This window comes from Lissotriton vulgaris, chromosome 9 (assembly GCF_964263255.1).
Source record: "Lissotriton vulgaris chromosome 9, aLisVul1.2, whole genome shotgun sequence".
Classification (NCBI taxonomy): Eukaryota; Metazoa; Chordata; class Amphibia; order Caudata; family Salamandridae; genus Lissotriton; species Lissotriton vulgaris.
This window is the reverse complement of record NC_141697.1, coordinates 900,616,110-900,634,244: the sequence shown is the minus strand read 5'-3', so window position 1 is coordinate 900,634,244 and position 18,135 is coordinate 900,616,110. Positions and strand designations below refer to the sequence as shown.

The window sequence follows — 18,135 nt, the reverse complement described above, 5'->3', positions numbered from 1 at the left end:
TGGCAGGGTCCCAGGTCGACTATGTCCAAAACCAGCTAAAACACAGGCAAAAAGTTGGGGGCAACCATAGTCAGGATGTACCTTCCTACACGCAGCACTCTAGACAATCCTATACTTGCATGCTCTGATACTGAACACCTCTTCATGTCTTGTAGCTAGAGGAAAATTAGTTCTCGGCGAAAACGTTTTGTGTAACAATTACTGTCCTCTTTTATACCACATCATTAAATAAATTTTACCTGCCCATTATGAGAGTTATTTTAACCCTGTTCCTGCAACAGACAAATCTAAACCTGATCTGTGTGCTGATGCTTAGATAACCTCTGTGAATGCATTTGAACTGCTGCTCCAACTAATGCAATAGAAATTAAATATAAATTTGACAGTGTCAAATGTTTGACCATCATTGCCAGACATAGTGAAGTAATTCAAATAACCATGAGCACATTTGAACATTGCTGGCACAGGAATGGTCTTATTACACACAAGTAATTAATTATGTCTATCATTGTGAACCAAGCAAAAACAAGGAGATGATGGACGGAGTGCTTAAACTTTTCAGGCACTCACTCCCAGTTACAGATCTGGGTTGAATCCATCATCATTCTTTAGCTCCCTTCGCCACCTCAGTTCAGACCCAGCTATATACAAATCAGTCTCTTGACCCTGTGCCTCATGAAAACAGTCCAGCCCGAACTAGCAAGACAGGTCTTCCCTGAACCGGAAGTGTGTTATTATCTTTAATATCTTTTGTCATTATTCTTTAAAGTGATTCTCTCTGCCCTATCTGTTTTGAGACCTTCCCGTCTTACAAGCCAGTGACGTTGGGATACAACAGGGTGTTGGATCCTTGGTTGGGTTTGATGGTGGGCACTGAACATTAGGCTTATGTTGGAATATAGGCAGGAATGCATATAAAGGAACATAGTTTCCTTTTTGGAGACCCTAGAGAAAGCCGAAATAGGTGTTTCAGACCTTCTGATGCCTATGTTAAATACGTGCGTGAGGCAAACCAATGTACACCGCAGTGGCCTAGTTGAAGCGGGAATTTCTTGCCCCTTCCACTACAGTGCCCTTGTGATCGAAGGAGAGATACAGTAGTGTCTTCTTATGGTTGAAAGAGACGTTTCTGTACTACTACACTAACCAACACCAATTGTGGCCTACAGGCTAATGCTAGTATAAAAATTAACTGCAAAAATATTTGCTGTAGGGACCGATGGCAAGCCTAGTCCCCTTGGTATCAAGGCTGCAGAGAGGCACCTGGGGCCATTTCAAATGTGCGGTGGGGGCAATGGAAGTCCAGTTTACTAAAAGGGATGCTCTATCGATTTTTTATGAAGAAAGTGGCTGGATTTCTCTTGTCTCATTTAACTGTAGTTAATTGTCTCATCCAATCCTTAATCTCCAGAAGACAGTACTTTTGGGTGAAAGTCCTTGGTCAGGATAAGTAACACGGATGTAAAATGTATTGGTATCAGTATAGATCGGGCCGCATTGATATACTTATTGATGTTGAATGGTGGGGCTAGGTGGACATTGAGGAGTACTGGAGATAATGGGTAGCCCTGAAGAACTCAGTTTGTAATAGGATTGCATGTGTTAATGACAGTGGGTAGTTTGACCTACTGAGGCTGGCCTGCTAAACAAAAATGCTGTAAACCACTTTAGAGGGGAGTGTTCACCTTTGACAACCAGCATGACAAGTATGCCTTCCTTTGAAAACTGCAGATGACTGTTTGACACTAATTTCTCACGCCTGTGAGTAATAAAATATACTTTGTAGCACATGTAACCAAATATTCCCAACCCACATTATATCCCCCTCTACTTATAGCAATAAGATAGTCCACTCTCCCAAGACCCACTTCCTGAAACAGGTTTTCTCTAAACTGACCATTCCACTGATCAAATTTAGCTTTGATCATTGGCCCATAGGGTGTATGGAGGCTCATTAAAGTATAGGTCTTGCACAGTGTTTGACATAAAATGCAGAAATATATTTTCCTATATGCCTTCACATTCTGTGTGAGCTGTCTTTATATGTTAACAAGTGTCCCAATAAAATTTCTAAAGACTGCTATCTACATTTAAATCCTAAACCCCTTCCCATACACTTTTTTCCCATAGGAATTTCCACTTAGATAGACTTTAAGGTGTTTTCTGATATGTGTCCTCTGTTTCCAACACAGTTTGTTTTTAATTGCAGTAGAAGTGTCAACCCATCGGAAGTAAAGTCTTGTCATATTACAGGGAGAGTTTTGTGGACAGTTGATTGTTGGCTCAGAATGTTGCAGGGCTTTAGTAATTGCACCTCACCTTGGTAATTGTAAAAACGTGCAAGTTCTAGGTGCATAAAATGGGATGTACATTAGATACAATAAGATTAGTCCTCTTAAGTGAATATCTCTCAGTAAACGGGACTTATCAGGGCTGTTTCGGCATGGCTTGGTTTTGCCAGTGCATCCTATTGGGCAATTTGTCATCTTCTGCATTTACAAAATCAGTCAGATCACTTGTGGAACTGAGAATGTACAGCCATATCTCCTTTTTACTAATCTCACCCACTGACAAAAGGTGACTAAGAGTTAAAGTGCCAGGCTGTGTGTCCTACACACAGGTCATTTCATTCTGCTAGACGTTTGTGATAGTCATGCTCCGAGGGGCCTGTCACTTGACTATGTATTTCAAGCTGGTCATACCCCTATTTAAATGGCGATTCAGAAAAGGGGGTGGTGATGAACAGAATGTCTGAATTAAGCAGACCACTCTTACCCAGTCCAAAGATCAGGGTTTGATCCATCACCGTTATTTATCTCACTGCACCATCCCAGCGCAGAACCTGGCTATATGCAAATCAGTCTGTCCCTGGCCCAGTGCATCATGGGAACAGGGCAGACTAAACTACCAAGCCAATTCTTCACCAGAAAGGAGACAAGCTACCGGGGACCGGTTTCTGGCATTTCAGCCTTCTTCGGCCCGGCTTGCTTGAATCCTGATGGTGCAGTGAGAAAGGGACTCATGTCTGAGTATACCCTGCCACACCTATAGTGGCCAAAAACGATTCAGAAAAGGGGGTGGTGATGAACAGAGTGTCTGAATTAAGCAGACCACTCTTACCCAGTCCAAAGATCAGGGCTTGATCCATCACCGTTATTTATCTCACTGCACCATCCCAGCTCAGAACCTGGCTATATGCAAATCAGTCTGTCCCAGGCCCAGTGCATCATGGGAACAGGGCAGACTAAACTACCAAGCCAATTCTTCACCAGAAAGGAGACAAGCTACCGGGGACCGGTTTCTGGTATTTCAGCCTTCTTCGGCCCGGCTTGCTTGAATCCTGATGGTGCAGTGAGAAAGGGACTCATGTCTGAGTATACCCTGCCACACCTATAGTGGCCAAAAACGATTCAGAAAAGTAAAATAAAAAAAGGTGATGGATCAAGCCCTGATCCTTGGACTGGGTAAGAGTGGTCTGCTTAATTCAGACACTCTGTTCATCACCACCCCCTTTTCTGAATCGTTTTTGTCCACCATAAGCGTGGAAGGGTATACTCAGATGTGAGTCCCTTGCTCATTGCACCATCAGGATTCAAGCAAGCCGGGCCGAAGACGGCTGAAATGCCAGAAACCGGTCCCCGGTAGCTTGTTTCCTTCCCAGTATAAGAATTGGCTTGGTAGTTTGGTCTGCCCTGTTCCCATGATGCACTGGGCCAGGGTCAGACTAATTTGCATGTAGCCAGGTTCTGAGCTGGGATGGTGCAGTGAGCTAAAAAAAAAAAGGTGATGGATCAAGCCCTGATCCTTGGACTGGGTAAGAGTGGTCTGCTTAATTCAGACACTCTGTTCATCACCACCCCCTTTTCTGAACCTATTTAAATGGCAGCACATTTCAAATAAGCTGCTTTGACATAAGTTTCTTAATCTCTGCAGTAAACTGCATCATCTATAATGTATGAAATAACTTTGGCAACCATTGCACACTAGTGCACTGACTTTCCCTTTCTCCACATTTCAGGTTCAAGCCTCCATTGGGGAGTGTGTGCTTATTGACATATTTCACCTATTTTTTTGAGTGCTGTTTATGTTTCCATACTCTTTTTCCAATGCGTTCTGGTAAATGTATAGGCTTTCACTTGTAAGAGCAGTTGTGCAAATCATACCATGAGGTGTTAGTTTCAAATCCAGGGATGGGCTCAAATCTTGCCTTGGATTTTGGCAGCGTAAAAGAGGAGGCTTCTTTTGGCATTCTTGAGCTTTAACTCGCTCCTCTTGCTTTGTTGATCTGAGCCACTCCCAGTTTCATGTAGTAGCTGTTGCTTCTGAGCTGTTTTCATATTTTCAGGCTTGCCTGTGAGTGTGGGACAAACCGATACCTCTTGAGGACTGCATATGGAGTCATAGTTGTTTGACTGGCTGGGTACACGGATAACCATATAGCCTTGCATTTCATACCTACCCCATTCCTCAACATTAACTCCAAAGGCCATTTCCTTCACCCCAGATCCTGGGCGGTTTTCCCCTCACTGCATACAGAGGTAACACCACTCATGTGACATAAGGTGCTAAATAAGTGATCAGAGATTCTCTTACATACTCGGCTGGTATTCCTCTTATTGATCGATGTTTATGAATACACATAGATATATAGATATATATAGATTTTTTTTTTTACTTTTCAGCTGCACGTACAAGAAGCTCCAAGCAACAATTTGACCACTGAACAAAATCAGCCAACTGCAAGCGTTGTCCTTGACTTCCTGGAGGATGACATCCTTGGTTCTCCATCTGGGGGTGGCGGCAGCCTTTCTGGCTCGGATCAGCCGTGCGACATACTCCAGCAGAGCCTGCAAGAGGCCAACATCACAGAGCAGACGCTGGAGGCTGAAGCAGAGCTGGACCTGGGTTCCTTCCAGCTTCCTACACTTCAGCCAGTCGTTCACACGGCTTCAGATGGGACTCAGCAGATTTTCTCAAGTGGGGCTGAGCTCATGGGATTACAGCAGTCTGCCGTCCTCGCCCACCAGGCCCTTGTTCAGCATTCAGTGGGAGCAGATGTGGTGAATAAGGCTATTAGTGTCCAACCGTTCCTTCAGCAGGTAGGCCTGGGGAACGTAACTATCCAGCCTATCTCTAACCTTCAAGGCCTACCCAATGGTAGCCCTGGGGGGACCCTGGGCATTGGACAGATTCAGGTGGTGGGCCAGCAGGTGATGACACTCAACCAATCAACACAGCAGCTTCTAGGAAAGTCTGTTCAGCAAACACAGGTAGCCACCATGCCAGTGGGAAGCTACCTTACGCAAACCGCTCCAGATCAGCAGCAGGTCACTTTATCATCTACTGGGGTCTCCCCTCAAAATGCAGGTCTTGTAATTCAGAAAAACATGCCAACTGTATCCACCACCGCGCTGAATGGGAACCCTATTTTTGGCACCATGTCCGCTGCCCAGTGCACACAATCCATGACAGTCACTACCAGCTTGAACAGTCCATTAATGCAGCCTCAGAATGTGATCATCCACCGGACTCCTACGCCAATCCAACCCAAGCCGGCAGGTGTCCTACAGCCGAAGTTGTTCCAAATCACTCCCAAACCATTTGGCCCCAACAATACCACATTGACCATCCAGAACGAGGCAGCGCTGCAACAACAGAAAGCCCAGCAGAATCTGACTTTTATGACTGGGAAACCAGGGCAGAATGTGGTGCTTTCTGGCTTCCCTCAGGGACTACCAGCAAACATGTTCAAACAACCTCATCTTCAGCAACAGGCCCTGAGTAAACAAATGAGCCTGCACTTATTGAACCAAGGCAACAGCATAGTCATCCCTGCCCAACACCTTAATCAGGCAATGCTTCAAGGCCAAAACCAGTTCCTTCTGCCTGGGCAGCTGACCAGTGCCTCCACAGTCCAACAGCTCTCTGCATTGCAGGCCAACATGGGAGGGCAGATTCTCACCACTTCTCATCCCAGTGGCCATATAATCACCAGTCAAGGGCCAGGTGGTCAGCTGATCAATCAGGCAATGCCTTCCCACCAAATCCTTACCAACCAAAATATTGCAGGCCATTTGAACTTAGGACAGGTCCTTGCGTCACAGAATGCTCATGGCACCCATATTCTGTCCACCCCTATCCACCTGCAACCTGGGCAGGTGGGCCAACCAGCGTTATTTCAGATGCCGGTGTCATTAGCTGGGAGCATAAGCACTCAGAGCCAGCCCTCAGTGACAGGCTCCCTTTCAACTGGGACCCTCAACCAGTCTGGACAAACAGTAATTCAAGGAGTTGCCCTGAACAACAGTCAAGCTGCAATGTTGAATGCTGCAGAGAACCATAATCAAGGTGTGAGCATCCAGTCTTCCGTAGGCAGCAGCCAGAGTCCTGGCCTTATGCAGCAGCAGCCACAGCAAGCACCTCCTACGGCTACCCTCTTGCAAGGCGGGGAGCCACCCTCCATACTTACTGTTCAGGCAGATTCCCAGTCTCAAGGACCAGCACAACTTCAGATGAATGTGTCGCAGCAGCCATCGCAGATAACTTCTTCGCAAACGAGCCCCAGCATGGTGCATAGCCCAGACAAGATCATTCTGGGTCAGGCTGGAACTGGTACTATCCTCAGCCCAGAGTCAATGCAAATGTTCCTTCAGCAGGTAAGAGAAAGATTATTACTGTACGTGGAGAAGCCTGAGATTTCTTTAGGTATGGGAAAGTTATCAAAGAGTTTCCTGCTACGTAGCTGTGATGTAGGGAGGGATTTGAGTGAGTTAGTTACATCCAATTCCTCTTACTAGTGTCCAGAAGTGATAGTGTGAATGTAAACATCTTAAATATTGATACTTTAGTGGGTTCTGATGTGTCTTCATTGCTGTGTTCTGCTAGGAGTTTACTGCACTCACCATATTAATTTTCCCCTTAGAGGTCCTGGACTATTCTGGCTTCATTTTACGTTTTTACAGCCCTCTGCTTATTGCTGGCAGACATATGTCCCCCCCCCCCCCCTTAACACACTGCTCCTTTTATATCTCTGTATTTCAGTATTGTGATACCATTGAGGCACATCCCGTCATCCCCCCTGACTTTGGTCTTAAGATGAATCTTTCAGGCATACTCCCGCTAATAACCCACTCCACTGTGTTAAGAGACTCTTGAAGCACGCCCCTTTTCTCTGTTTGTCTCACCTCGGGCCAGTGCACTTCCAAGGCATGCTTCTCAACTTTATACCAGTCTCTTTCAAGTTTGAATACTCCCCCAGAATACAGGTCAATTATTGTCCTTCTTCCCTTTGAAGTGGATGACTGCCTCTACCTACCCATCCACGTTTTTAGCACTGTCTCCTTTTGCTAAGCAAACGTCCAAAATACACCTTTTAATCGTCACAGTTCTTTAGTTTTACCACTTTCTACAGTGCAGGGTAAAGTCATTTTGCCCGTTTAGTGTGTTAAACTGTGGCCTTCCATTTAACATCCTAATCTGTGTTTACTCTAGTACCAACACATACTAGATCATGAAAGTCCTGTAATCCTATTCCGATTCTACAAGTAAGTTAACTATGAATTGTTTAAATAGTACTTTACCAACAATGCAGTTATTTTTGTTTGAAAAGAAGTGGTAATATGATGAGAGTTTTGATCAAGGTGGTATTCCTCAGAATTATGGATTCAGAACATGAACAGTTTTTGACATGTGCGCTCAAGAGTAAAAAACAACAAGGTGAGGGCTTGAAAAAGAAATTGCATTAGCTCTGGTAGTTGCTAAAAATGTGTTGGACATTTCAGAAGGAGCGGAGCCAGCAGCAGCAGCAGCAGCATCAATTTTACACGGCCTCCTTGAAAATGCACCAGGAACGTATTCTGAACCATTCTGCAGTGTCACTCCAGCTGTCCCAGCCCATCTACAGCACCGCCACAGCCAGTCCAGGCACAACCAGCAGCGTGCCTGCCTCTGTTATAGTCAGTAGCAGTATAGGCACTGCCATGCCGCCACAAGCCAGCCGAGAGCTTACCCAGCCCCAGAGTGTGGCGACGGAGTCGAAAGTGCCGAACCCTCTACCGCCTTTCCCATCTGGCCAGCCCCATCAGGTACTGCCTTTTCAGGTAGTCCCATACGATTTTCTTCTTTTCCTCCAGACACCTCAGACTTCTTCCAGTCTTCTTCCACTTCTCTCTTGAATTTCTAACTGTGTGTTTGCTTCCACCTTGGGGTGTGCTTTGCTTGCTTTCTCCTTTTACTATCGCTTTCTTGGTGATGGATGCATCATTTGGCCTTTTCTGCTTGCCGAATATGCTACTTTTGAAATATCTTTCTGAGCATGCCAGTCTGCTCTTTAGTGAGATTTAATTAACACTATACAAAATTAGTACCACTTCTACATAATTCTATAGTTCTTGAATTCACCTAACCTAGACTAAGCCTGTTGAACTTGGCCAAACAAAGCTCACTTGGTGAGCTTTCGTCCGCACCCAAAGAACTTAGATTTTTAAATGAACTAGAGCTGCTGACACTGGTGAAAGAAATTCGGAATTCCACACATGAGGTGGCAGACACATGTACATGTCAGCTACCGACTGCAATAGAACTATCATAATATCTTTAAACTGCAGTACAGAGATGCTGCTGTTGACCAGCGTCTGAAAAGTATAATGTATAGTCTTTCTACAAGTTGATTTATTTCACCTGAAGGTTTATCTTAATGACTCAGTCGGTGATGAGGGCCAGCCACAGACTTCATAAACTGGAGTACACAGTTATGACATTCTGAAGAGAGGCATAATACAGATATGTCTCACTATGAAAGCCTGGTGATTTAACCTTGCCTCCTAACTTTCCATGGTTGGAATCTACTAGTGGTATTAAAAGTGGATAACAGTTTTGCCCTTACATGTGCTAGGTATACAGTGAATCCCCCATAACAATTTTCAAATGGTTTTCAAGACTTGGTGTCAATAAGTTATCGCTTTTACTTATTGGTAATTTCTCCTTTAATGCTGAAGGCCTTGTTTTTACTCTTGCCAGGAATCCATTCCTTTCATTATCCAGTCCTGGCTTTTGCACATTCTCTCTAGTGGGTAAGATTTTCTGCTAGTCACTTCCCAGGACTAGTTTCTGCCTGCTATGTTTATGGACTGGATGCTCTGATTTTCAATTCCCCAACCTGATGTGTGCTTATTGCATTCTTTGTTTTTACACAGCAGTCTCCCAACATTCTGCTGTTTGATCATTGTTTCGCTCATGGATTGAATCAATCTTCTCATAGTGTTACAGGATTGATGTATTCTGGGAGAAGGTATTTTTCCTTCGTATCTTTGGTGTCTGTTCCTTTAAAACTATCTACTATTGGTTTACGTAGCTAATGTCTGAAATGGTGTCAACCAGCCCATTTCAGTCTGGTGTCTGTCTACATTCTATCGCATGAATGTAAAGCTCTTCCTTGATAGATTGTAGGCTTGTCTAAACAAGTATTTCCTCATTTAATTGGAGTTGCATGAGCTATTTCCTTTAGGGGTTTACCCACAAATCCGTAGATAAGAACTTAGTGCCTGTGGTCTCCTATGATTAAGATCACTTGCCCCGCTGTTTCGCTGTGATTGTCCTGTAGATGGCCATCTTCATTCCTCACTTTCTAGGCATGACTTCTCTCTTTCTCCCTTAGAGAAGAACACATGTTCTAATTTAACTGACCTGGAGTATGCTATGGATAGGGATTCTTCTCCCATAATTTTCTACAATCCCTTATGATCTCGAATTATTTGTTCTCCAAACTGACTTAGCATCTCAACAGTATGAATCTTTTGTAGTGTTTTCCTGGCTTGATTTCTTTTGTCTTAGGTCTTCTGTGGTTTGGACCTCTTGATCCATCTCATCTGAGACCAGTGATGTATCTGGGATTTACCTGCAATTTCCCCTGTGATAAGGATGCATCCCTTTCCAGTTTTTCACATATGGATTGGTCCCTTTAACACTGAAGCCCCAGTATCCTTTCATATTTTCTATTAAGGATATGCCTTATTTTGACTTGCCACATTCCAGAGGTGGCATCCCACCATCACTTCACTTTTAGAAAAAAAAACCCTCATGAGCTTGCTACATTTGGTACTTGGTGCCTCACTCTTATGGTCTCTCAGCTGTAGAATCCCGTTGGCTTGTCAATATCTCCCAGTTTAATCCTATAAATAGGCTCAATTGCCTTCAACCCATTACAGTCACCCACCTGTGCTTCTCTAGTTGATATGAACACATTGCCCATTACTTTCCAGACTTGATACCTCCTTTGGTGTCTCCTACTGATAGCCTTATTTGAATCATTCAGTTCCAGATGTGTCTCATGTACGTTGGGAACATGTAAAGTTTCACCTTCTAAGTCTGAGTTGGTCTATTTTGTCTACTGGACATAAGATCTCTTGCTCTCCCCAATGTACATATCTAACGCCTGCCTGTAATCTATTGTGTGGCTGTGTAGTGCTGTCATCACTGTACAATCCTGGCGCTGCTGTGGAGATTTCCCTTTTATTGAGACCTCTTTCTGTCAGACTTGGAATATGTGTGCATTGTCTTCTGAAGATCGGACTGTTGCTATCTTGGCTGCTGAAGTCTGGTATCCTCTTTTGATGCCCCATATGGATGGGGTATTCTTTGCTGTCTCACTGTGTACGCTGTGTCACGCGCATAGCATCCCTTCTTTGCACGCTGATTTGGTGATTGCCTCGTGGTATTTTATATAGATCCAACCCCTTAGTACCACCACCCACCTGTCATGTATCTTCTGGACGTGTCGTCTCCTTTGGGTAGACTTAATTTCTATCTAGCTATTCAGATCCTATTCTTGCCTGTATTTGTCATATTAATAGGATATACTTCCCAGTGACTGTTCAGGTTTAGTGTTTGTAGTATTTTGTATACGCAGAACTCCTTCACACCTCACTTTCCACAGCTGGTGTCATGGTCATCCTGTGATTAGCAGTAGTTCTCACTTCTCCCACATCAATTATATGTCCATGGCATACTACTTTTTTTAATTCTTTCCTCTGAATTTCTACTATTACGCACGTTTTGCTTATGCCTCACTCTTACTAATACTGAGAACTGCAGCTGCTGCCGCAACTTGTCACTGTCCTTTCTTTTTTTCTCCACAGCTGTATGCTTTGTCTCACCTTCTGCATCCTAGCTGTCTTGCCAGGTTTCTTGTCTTGCTTGTGAATTTATTATGTGATGTTTTGCCTGTAGTGCTTTGAATCTCCCTTTGAATGGTATAATTATTTTGAAGCAAAGTTTGTGATTGGAATACAGTGGAGTCTTTAGTCAATTTGATTATTGACTCTGGGGTGACTACTTCAAAGGCTGTTTGCTTTGTAACACCTTGGGACCACCCAATGCCACTGAAAAAGAACATGGAAGGCTGCTTATTTGCCCTTTTTATCCCAGCTACATCCCCCTTAGGTGAGTCTCTATGTATCATGTCACCATGCAACAACAAAAGAGCCACAAGGTAAGTGTCTGTTCTATACCCTGTGACTCCAAACTGGCTCAAGGTGGTTCAATATGGTCTTAAGTACCTGATTTCATACAGCTAGATAACTAGAAAGAAAACTGTCTTACCTGCCAAGCCTTCTCTTCTGTCTGTTCAACAACGTGACAGCCTTGACGGCAATCCCACTCTTTAATTTACTCGCAGATTATATTTTCTGTCGCAGCTGCCAAAATAATTCATATATGCCTTTGACAGCCAGTGTTTCTGTATGATCATCTCAGATAACACATTCTCCTCCATATTCTCTTATTGTAGTAATGCTTGAGGGAGGATTGCAACGTCTAAATAGGAGAACAATGCTGTGCTGGAAAAGTTTCAAATCTCTTTTAAAAGAAAAAAAAGAGAAAAGAAAAATTGAAGTCCTACTTAGGCATGCTTTTCAGTCTTTTTGACTCAGTAGTTGTACAGTTTATGGATAACAAAATCTATAATAGAGAGTAGCAGTTGGTGCACTGTTATAGGATAAACTTGTTTCTGTTTTTTTAATGTCGATATGTGTTAGGCTTGTTGGTATGTGTTGTATGCAAGCATTACCTCTTTTTAGCACTAAAGAACTGTAAAAGGAGGCTTTTGAAGAAAATGTCCTCCTCTATGCCGGGAAGAATTCTAGGAGCATTTAAATCTTGGTACAACACTAATGCTGAAGAATTTTGATCATTCATCATGCACAATTTAATGATGGTGATACACTTGGTGAAATCTGCCTTAAAAGTAAGCACGTCTACTAATGCCACTCCTACGTCTCTCCTTTGTGTACCAACGGTTAGCTTTTCCTATCATTATGTGGATTCTCAAATTATTGCTCTAGGCCACAGCTATCAAGGGCTCAAGCGAGGAAATATAAGTACTTCTGACAATTAATTATTTGCCTCTTGCTCAGCTCAGGAGAAATGTATTCAGAAGTAACTATGTTTAGTATTCATCTATATGCATATTGATTGAGCATCACATCACTCTAGTGTTGTTTGTGAGGGAAGGCAAGGGTCTCTTCCATCTCTGATGGTTAAGAACCATGGGTGTTACCTGTAGTCTGGCAAGTTTTAAGTCTACCACAAATACAGACTGCTCCATGTCTAGATGTTGTTCCTGATCAAGAGGTAGGTCTCATTGTGAATCTCTACCTCCAGCAGACCACTCCTGGGAGCCAGAGCTGATGGACATCACTCCACCTGAAGATCCTTTTATGGTAGTACTGAACTCATCCACCAGTTCCTGTCCTTGGGTCCCTTGCCGGCAGCACTGGGTCCTTTGCTGGCAACACTGGGCCCTTTGCTGGCAACACTGGGCCCCTTGCTGGCAACACCAGGTCGTAGGTTGGGCCTGGCTCAGATGCCACCTCTGGCATACCCAGAGTTTGAAGCACTTGGTGCCGACTCAGAACAGTTTCTGCACACCAGTGGTATACCCTGGTGCGTCTTTGGGCCCCATAATTCCTTTTGGGAGTCTGGTGGGATACTGCTAGTGGCATTTCACTCGGCGCCAGTCGACCTCATTGGCCCTTCACAGGTTATGCCACCAGTGCCTGCTGGACTGACACTTGTGACCCTGCCAATAATTTCTCCTTTGGTGCCATCACAAGACCGTCTATGCTGATGCAGCCACCAAAACTACCTCCATGGGCTAAAGCCATCCTAACTGAAGACAAGAATGCAGGTTTAGCTGGCTTAGGAGCACAGTAACACGGATGTGATCAAACATAGGCTTGTGCCCGAGTAGCATTATGTTCGAGGCATATGAGCTGCAGATTGTACACTATGCATAGATCGCCATCTGGTGTTGGGCTCGCTACGGGTCGGTATCTAACCCCCTTTGACGGGCAATCCCACTTAGCCAACGGTATTTTCTCGATCGCATGCCTTTGATGCGCATCCTCGACAACTTTCGATTACATTTCGACACCTGCGAACCTCGACGCGGGCCGTTGGGCTTACCCGCTCCGATAGACGGATGTCGATGGAACGGATTCCATTTAAGAAATGTCCACAGTGTGGTGCTAAGTTTCCACACTCGGACTTCCATCCTGTTTGCAATCTGTGCCTCTCTCCAAAACATCGAGAGGACGATTGTGAAGCTTGTCTCTCATTCAAGTCGAAAAAGACCATCCGAGATCCTCAAGCTCGACACCGCAACATGCAGCGAGGTACAGGTTTCTTTCTGGACATCTTCCATCCAGGTCCAGATAACCTTTCGGAGCCAGAATAAGAAGAAATTCTGGACTCCGAAGTGGACGTCTCCGTCACCGAAGATGACATCACCCCGCCTCAAAGGGACGCGAGTACTGAGACCCCAGCCCCACCCGAGCCCATACCAATGGCTCCAGTAACACCTTTGGGCTCAGGTTCACACCGTACAAAAACTTAGAACGCCCCCGGGTCCGGCACCGAAGGACAAAGAAAAGCCATCCGGCTCGCGCCAACCATCCAGTACAGCGCAACCACCGTCGGCACCGAAAGCTCAGTCGTCGGAGTTGCCACACCCTCTTCCACCGGCACACCATTCAGCACCGAAATCTACAAAAGATCCCTCAGCACAAAGCATTCCGATTAAACATTAGCACCAAAGGGGCCTTATAAAACATCAACACCGAAGCAGCTGGATAAGCCACCAGTACAGAAATAGCCGGATAAAACCTCAGCCCCGAAGCACACAGACAAAACTTTGGCACCGAAAACTTCAGAGCCAAGACCATTAAAGGACAAGGCACCAAAACCTTCGGAATCAAGGAAGGATGCTGTACCGGACAATGTCCAAAAACAGTTTCCAAAGAGAAATCTTCGACACCAAGCAAACCTATCGATCCCGAAGAGCTTTTCTTTCCCGATCCAAAACAGACTACTATCTTTATTCACCCAAAGACTGGTCACATAGTCACCAAGCCACATACAAAGAGGAAACCAGAACATTTTCCACAAGCTCCAGTTCCTCCAAAGATGATTCATATAGCTACGAACACTTAACCACCACCTTCACCTCCACCACCAGTTAACCCTAATTTAATCATTTCACCACCACACTTTTCACAATCGGAGGATAGTGACAATTCACATTGGGATGGGCAACTGGAGGAGGACGTAATGCTATTAGGTCCTGATGATACACCACAGGAACCAGACCCATGGCATGATTATAATACTGATACTGATCTAACCAATGATGCAGATTTCTCCCCCTCAAAACCATCCCCACCAGATGACAATGTGGGTTTTGCCCAGCTAATCAATAGGGTGACTACATACCACAAGGTCAAGCTTCATGCAGACCCTGTAGAAGATTTTTTTATTGGAGAATTTTGCCCAACCACAAAAATCTACTCACGTCCTACCCATGTTACAAGGCCTTCTTAAACATGCCCCTGAGGTGTTGAAAGACCCAGTTAGAGCTAGGGTTCTTAACCTCAGAGTTGACAAAAAATATAAAGCAGCGCCCACTGACCCTATATACATCAAGGGCCAACTTCCCTTAGATTCACTAGTTGTGCCAATGCACGCAAAAGGGCAAACTCCCAAGGGTCAGGTGACGCACCACCTCCTGACAAAGAATCTAAATTATTAGATGCGTCAGGTAAACGTATGGCGTCTCAAGCTGCCAATTCATGGAGAATAGCAAGCACACAAGCCCTTCTAACAAGATACGAAAGGGCCCACTATGATGAGCTAGAAAAGCTAATTCATCATCTTCCTCAAGAATATAAGGACAAAGCCAATGCCCTTATACAGGAAGGGAAAGTCATAACCAATACTTCCATCAAATGTGCGCTTGACGCAGCAGACACCGCGTCACGTGCATAAATACCAGTGTTTTGCTATGCAGACACACCTGGCTCAGGGTATCTGGGTTTAAACAAGAGGTACAAAATACCATTCTAAATCCACCATTTGATCAGGAGCACCTCTTTGGCCCTGCAGTTGAGGCATCTTTTGAAAAAATTAAAAAGGACACCGATACCGCAAAGTCTATGGGAGACTTAGTCACCATCTACTAGAGGCTCCTTTCGACGCTCCTTTTATAGAGCAGGTTCCAAAACAAACACATCAGAATACCCGTCCTCATCCTATAAAAGTCCCAACCAGGGCTCCTTTTCTAGGGGATATAATAGAGGAAGCTACAGAGGTAACAACAATAAGGGCAGAGGTAATAACACCTGCAACTCCCCAAATAACAAAAAATTACTTACCTACGCTTCCCCCTATCATCCCACTCCTGTCAGGGGACGCCTCTCACAGTTCCTACCTGTCTGGAATTCCATCACAACAGACAAGTGGGTAAGACAGATTATCCAGTTTGGTTATTGCCTGGAACTCACTTCTACACCCCCCAACATTCCTCCAAGACGGCGTCCAATGTTATTTGAACACATGACGCTCCTCAAACAGGAAGTCTTAGCAAAGTTACAAAAAGATGCAATCGAGCCAGTTCCTCTGCTTCATCAGGGCACAGGAGTCTATTCCTTTTATTTTCTAATCCCAAAAAAGGACGGCTCTCTCAGGCCAATACTGGACTTTTACATTCAATCAGACCACTTCCACATGGTCACTTTACAAGTGCTTCCACTACTACAGCAAGGCGATTTTCTCTGCACTCTGGATTTAAAGGACGCCTGCTTCCACATTCCCATGTATCCCGCTCACAGGCAATATCTCAGGTTTGTGGTAGACGGTCAACACTACCTGTTCAAAGTGCTCCCATTTGGAGTCACTTCAGCACCAAGGGTTTTCACCAACTGCCTTGTGGTGGTTGCAGCCCATCTCAGAAGACAACAAATTCATGTCTTCCCTTACCCAGACAATTGGCTCACAAAAGCAAACTCCCATGACAACTGTGTTCTACACACACTCCGGACAATACAGTTGCTTCACAGTCTGGGATTCACAATAAATCTTAGCAAATCCCATCTACAACCGTCCACAATGCAACAATATCTAGGGGCTACAGTGAATACTTCCACAGCCCTAGCATATCTCAATCCTGTCAGGATAAATGCTATACAAATATTAGTTCAAAGGTTTCAACCACAACACTCACTACGAGCAAGAGTGTTCATGCAGCTAATGGGAATGATGGCCTCTTACATTTTTCTTGTCCCTCATGCAAGATTGCAAATGCGCCCATTGCAAGAGTGCCTAGCACGTCAGTGGAACCAGGCTCAAGGTCAACTAACAGATCTGGTGTTGGTAGACAACCGCACCCATCTCTCTCTGCAATGGTGGACTACAAAAAACCTTTCCAAAGGGCAGTCGTTCCCCGAGCCACTCCCACAGAAGCTAGACGCCCTACAACAAGGGCATGCTATGCAGCAAAATGGAAGCGGTTCTTCACTTATTGCTCACACAACAAAACATCATCTGTTACCTTTTGCATCTACAACAATGTAACCTAGCGTATACATCTATAAGATTACATCTAGCTGCCATAGCGGCCTACCTGCAAAACAGACAACATTTGTCTTTGTTTAGAGTTCCCTCGATCAAAGCTTTTACGGAAGGACTTAAAAGAATAATTCCCCCAAGAGCTCCACCCTCTCCAGTGTGGAATCTCAATATTGTCCTTACCAGACTAATGGTTCTTCCATTTGAACCTTTACACAAATGTGAACTTCAGTCCCTTACTTGGAAAGTAGCATTTTTAGTCGCCATCGCATCTCTCAGAAGAATGAGTGAATTCCAGGCATTAACCATACAAGAACCATTTTTACCAATCCATCATAACAAAGTGGTTCTTGAAACAAACCCAAAATATTTACCCAAAGTAGTCTCTGCCTTCCATGTAAACCAGTCTGTTGAACTACCAGTATTTTTCCCTCAACAAGACTCAGTGGCAGAAATAGCTCTACACACCCTAGATGTTAAAAGAGCATTACTTTACTCCATTGAAAGAACAAAATCTTTTAGGAAAACCTAACAACTTTTCGTAGCTTTCTCCCCACCTCATAAGGACAATCCTATATCCAAAACTGGAATTGCAAGGTGGATGTTAAAATGCATACAAATCTGCTACCTTAAAGCCAAACACACTTTAACCATTCCCCCTAAAGCTCATTCTACACGTAAACTTGGGCCATCTGTGGCATTCTAAGGGAACATCCCCCTAGATGACATATGTAAAGTAGCAACTTGGGCCACACCACACACCTTCACAAAACACTGTTGTGTAGACATGCAAGCAAAACAACAAGCTACTGTGGGCCAGGCTGTATTAAAAACACTTTTTCAAACTAGTTCAACAGATACAGGTAGCCACCGCTAAGGTGTATACTGCTATATAGTCTATGCATGGTGTACAATCTGCAGCTCATATGCCTCGAACGGAAAATGCTACTTACCAATAGGCACCCGTTCTTGGAATGTAAAGCTGCAGAGTTGTACACGCCCTTCCTCCTCCCCGGATACCTCTATCTGGTCCAGTATTATCTTAATTAGATACATCACGCATGGACATCTTTCTATTTCTCATTACTCCATCTAACCCTACTGGCAAAAGCAATCTAACAAAGGAGCTGAAGCCCATGCGTACTGTCGACCGAAGGAGGAGTCACCAACCTCGTGACTACAAGACTTCTTCGAAGACAAACAACATGCAAACATCCTAGCCCAACACCAGATCCATAC

The 18,135-nt window shown here is 44.4% G+C and overlaps 1 protein-coding gene across 5 annotated transcripts in view; it reads left to right on the top strand.

Annotated features, from left to right (window-relative positions):
* BICRA (BRD4 interacting chromatin remodeling complex associated protein) overlaps positions 1 to 18,135 on the top strand; it is a 593,087-nt gene that overhangs the window by 468,142 nt on the left and 106,810 nt on the right. For 2 of the 5 annotated variants that reach the window (XM_086938677.1, XM_086938676.1), the window contains exons 7-8: positions 4,683 to 6,656; positions 7,782 to 8,099. In XM_086938677.1, the coding sequence (XP_086794803.1) occupies positions 4,683 to 6,656; positions 7,782 to 8,099 (2,292 nt within the window). The remainder of the gene's footprint in view (positions 1 to 4,682; positions 6,657 to 7,781; positions 8,100 to 18,135) is intronic. The other 3 variants (XM_086938679.1, XM_086938680.1, XM_086938681.1) reach the window with 3 other exon arrangements.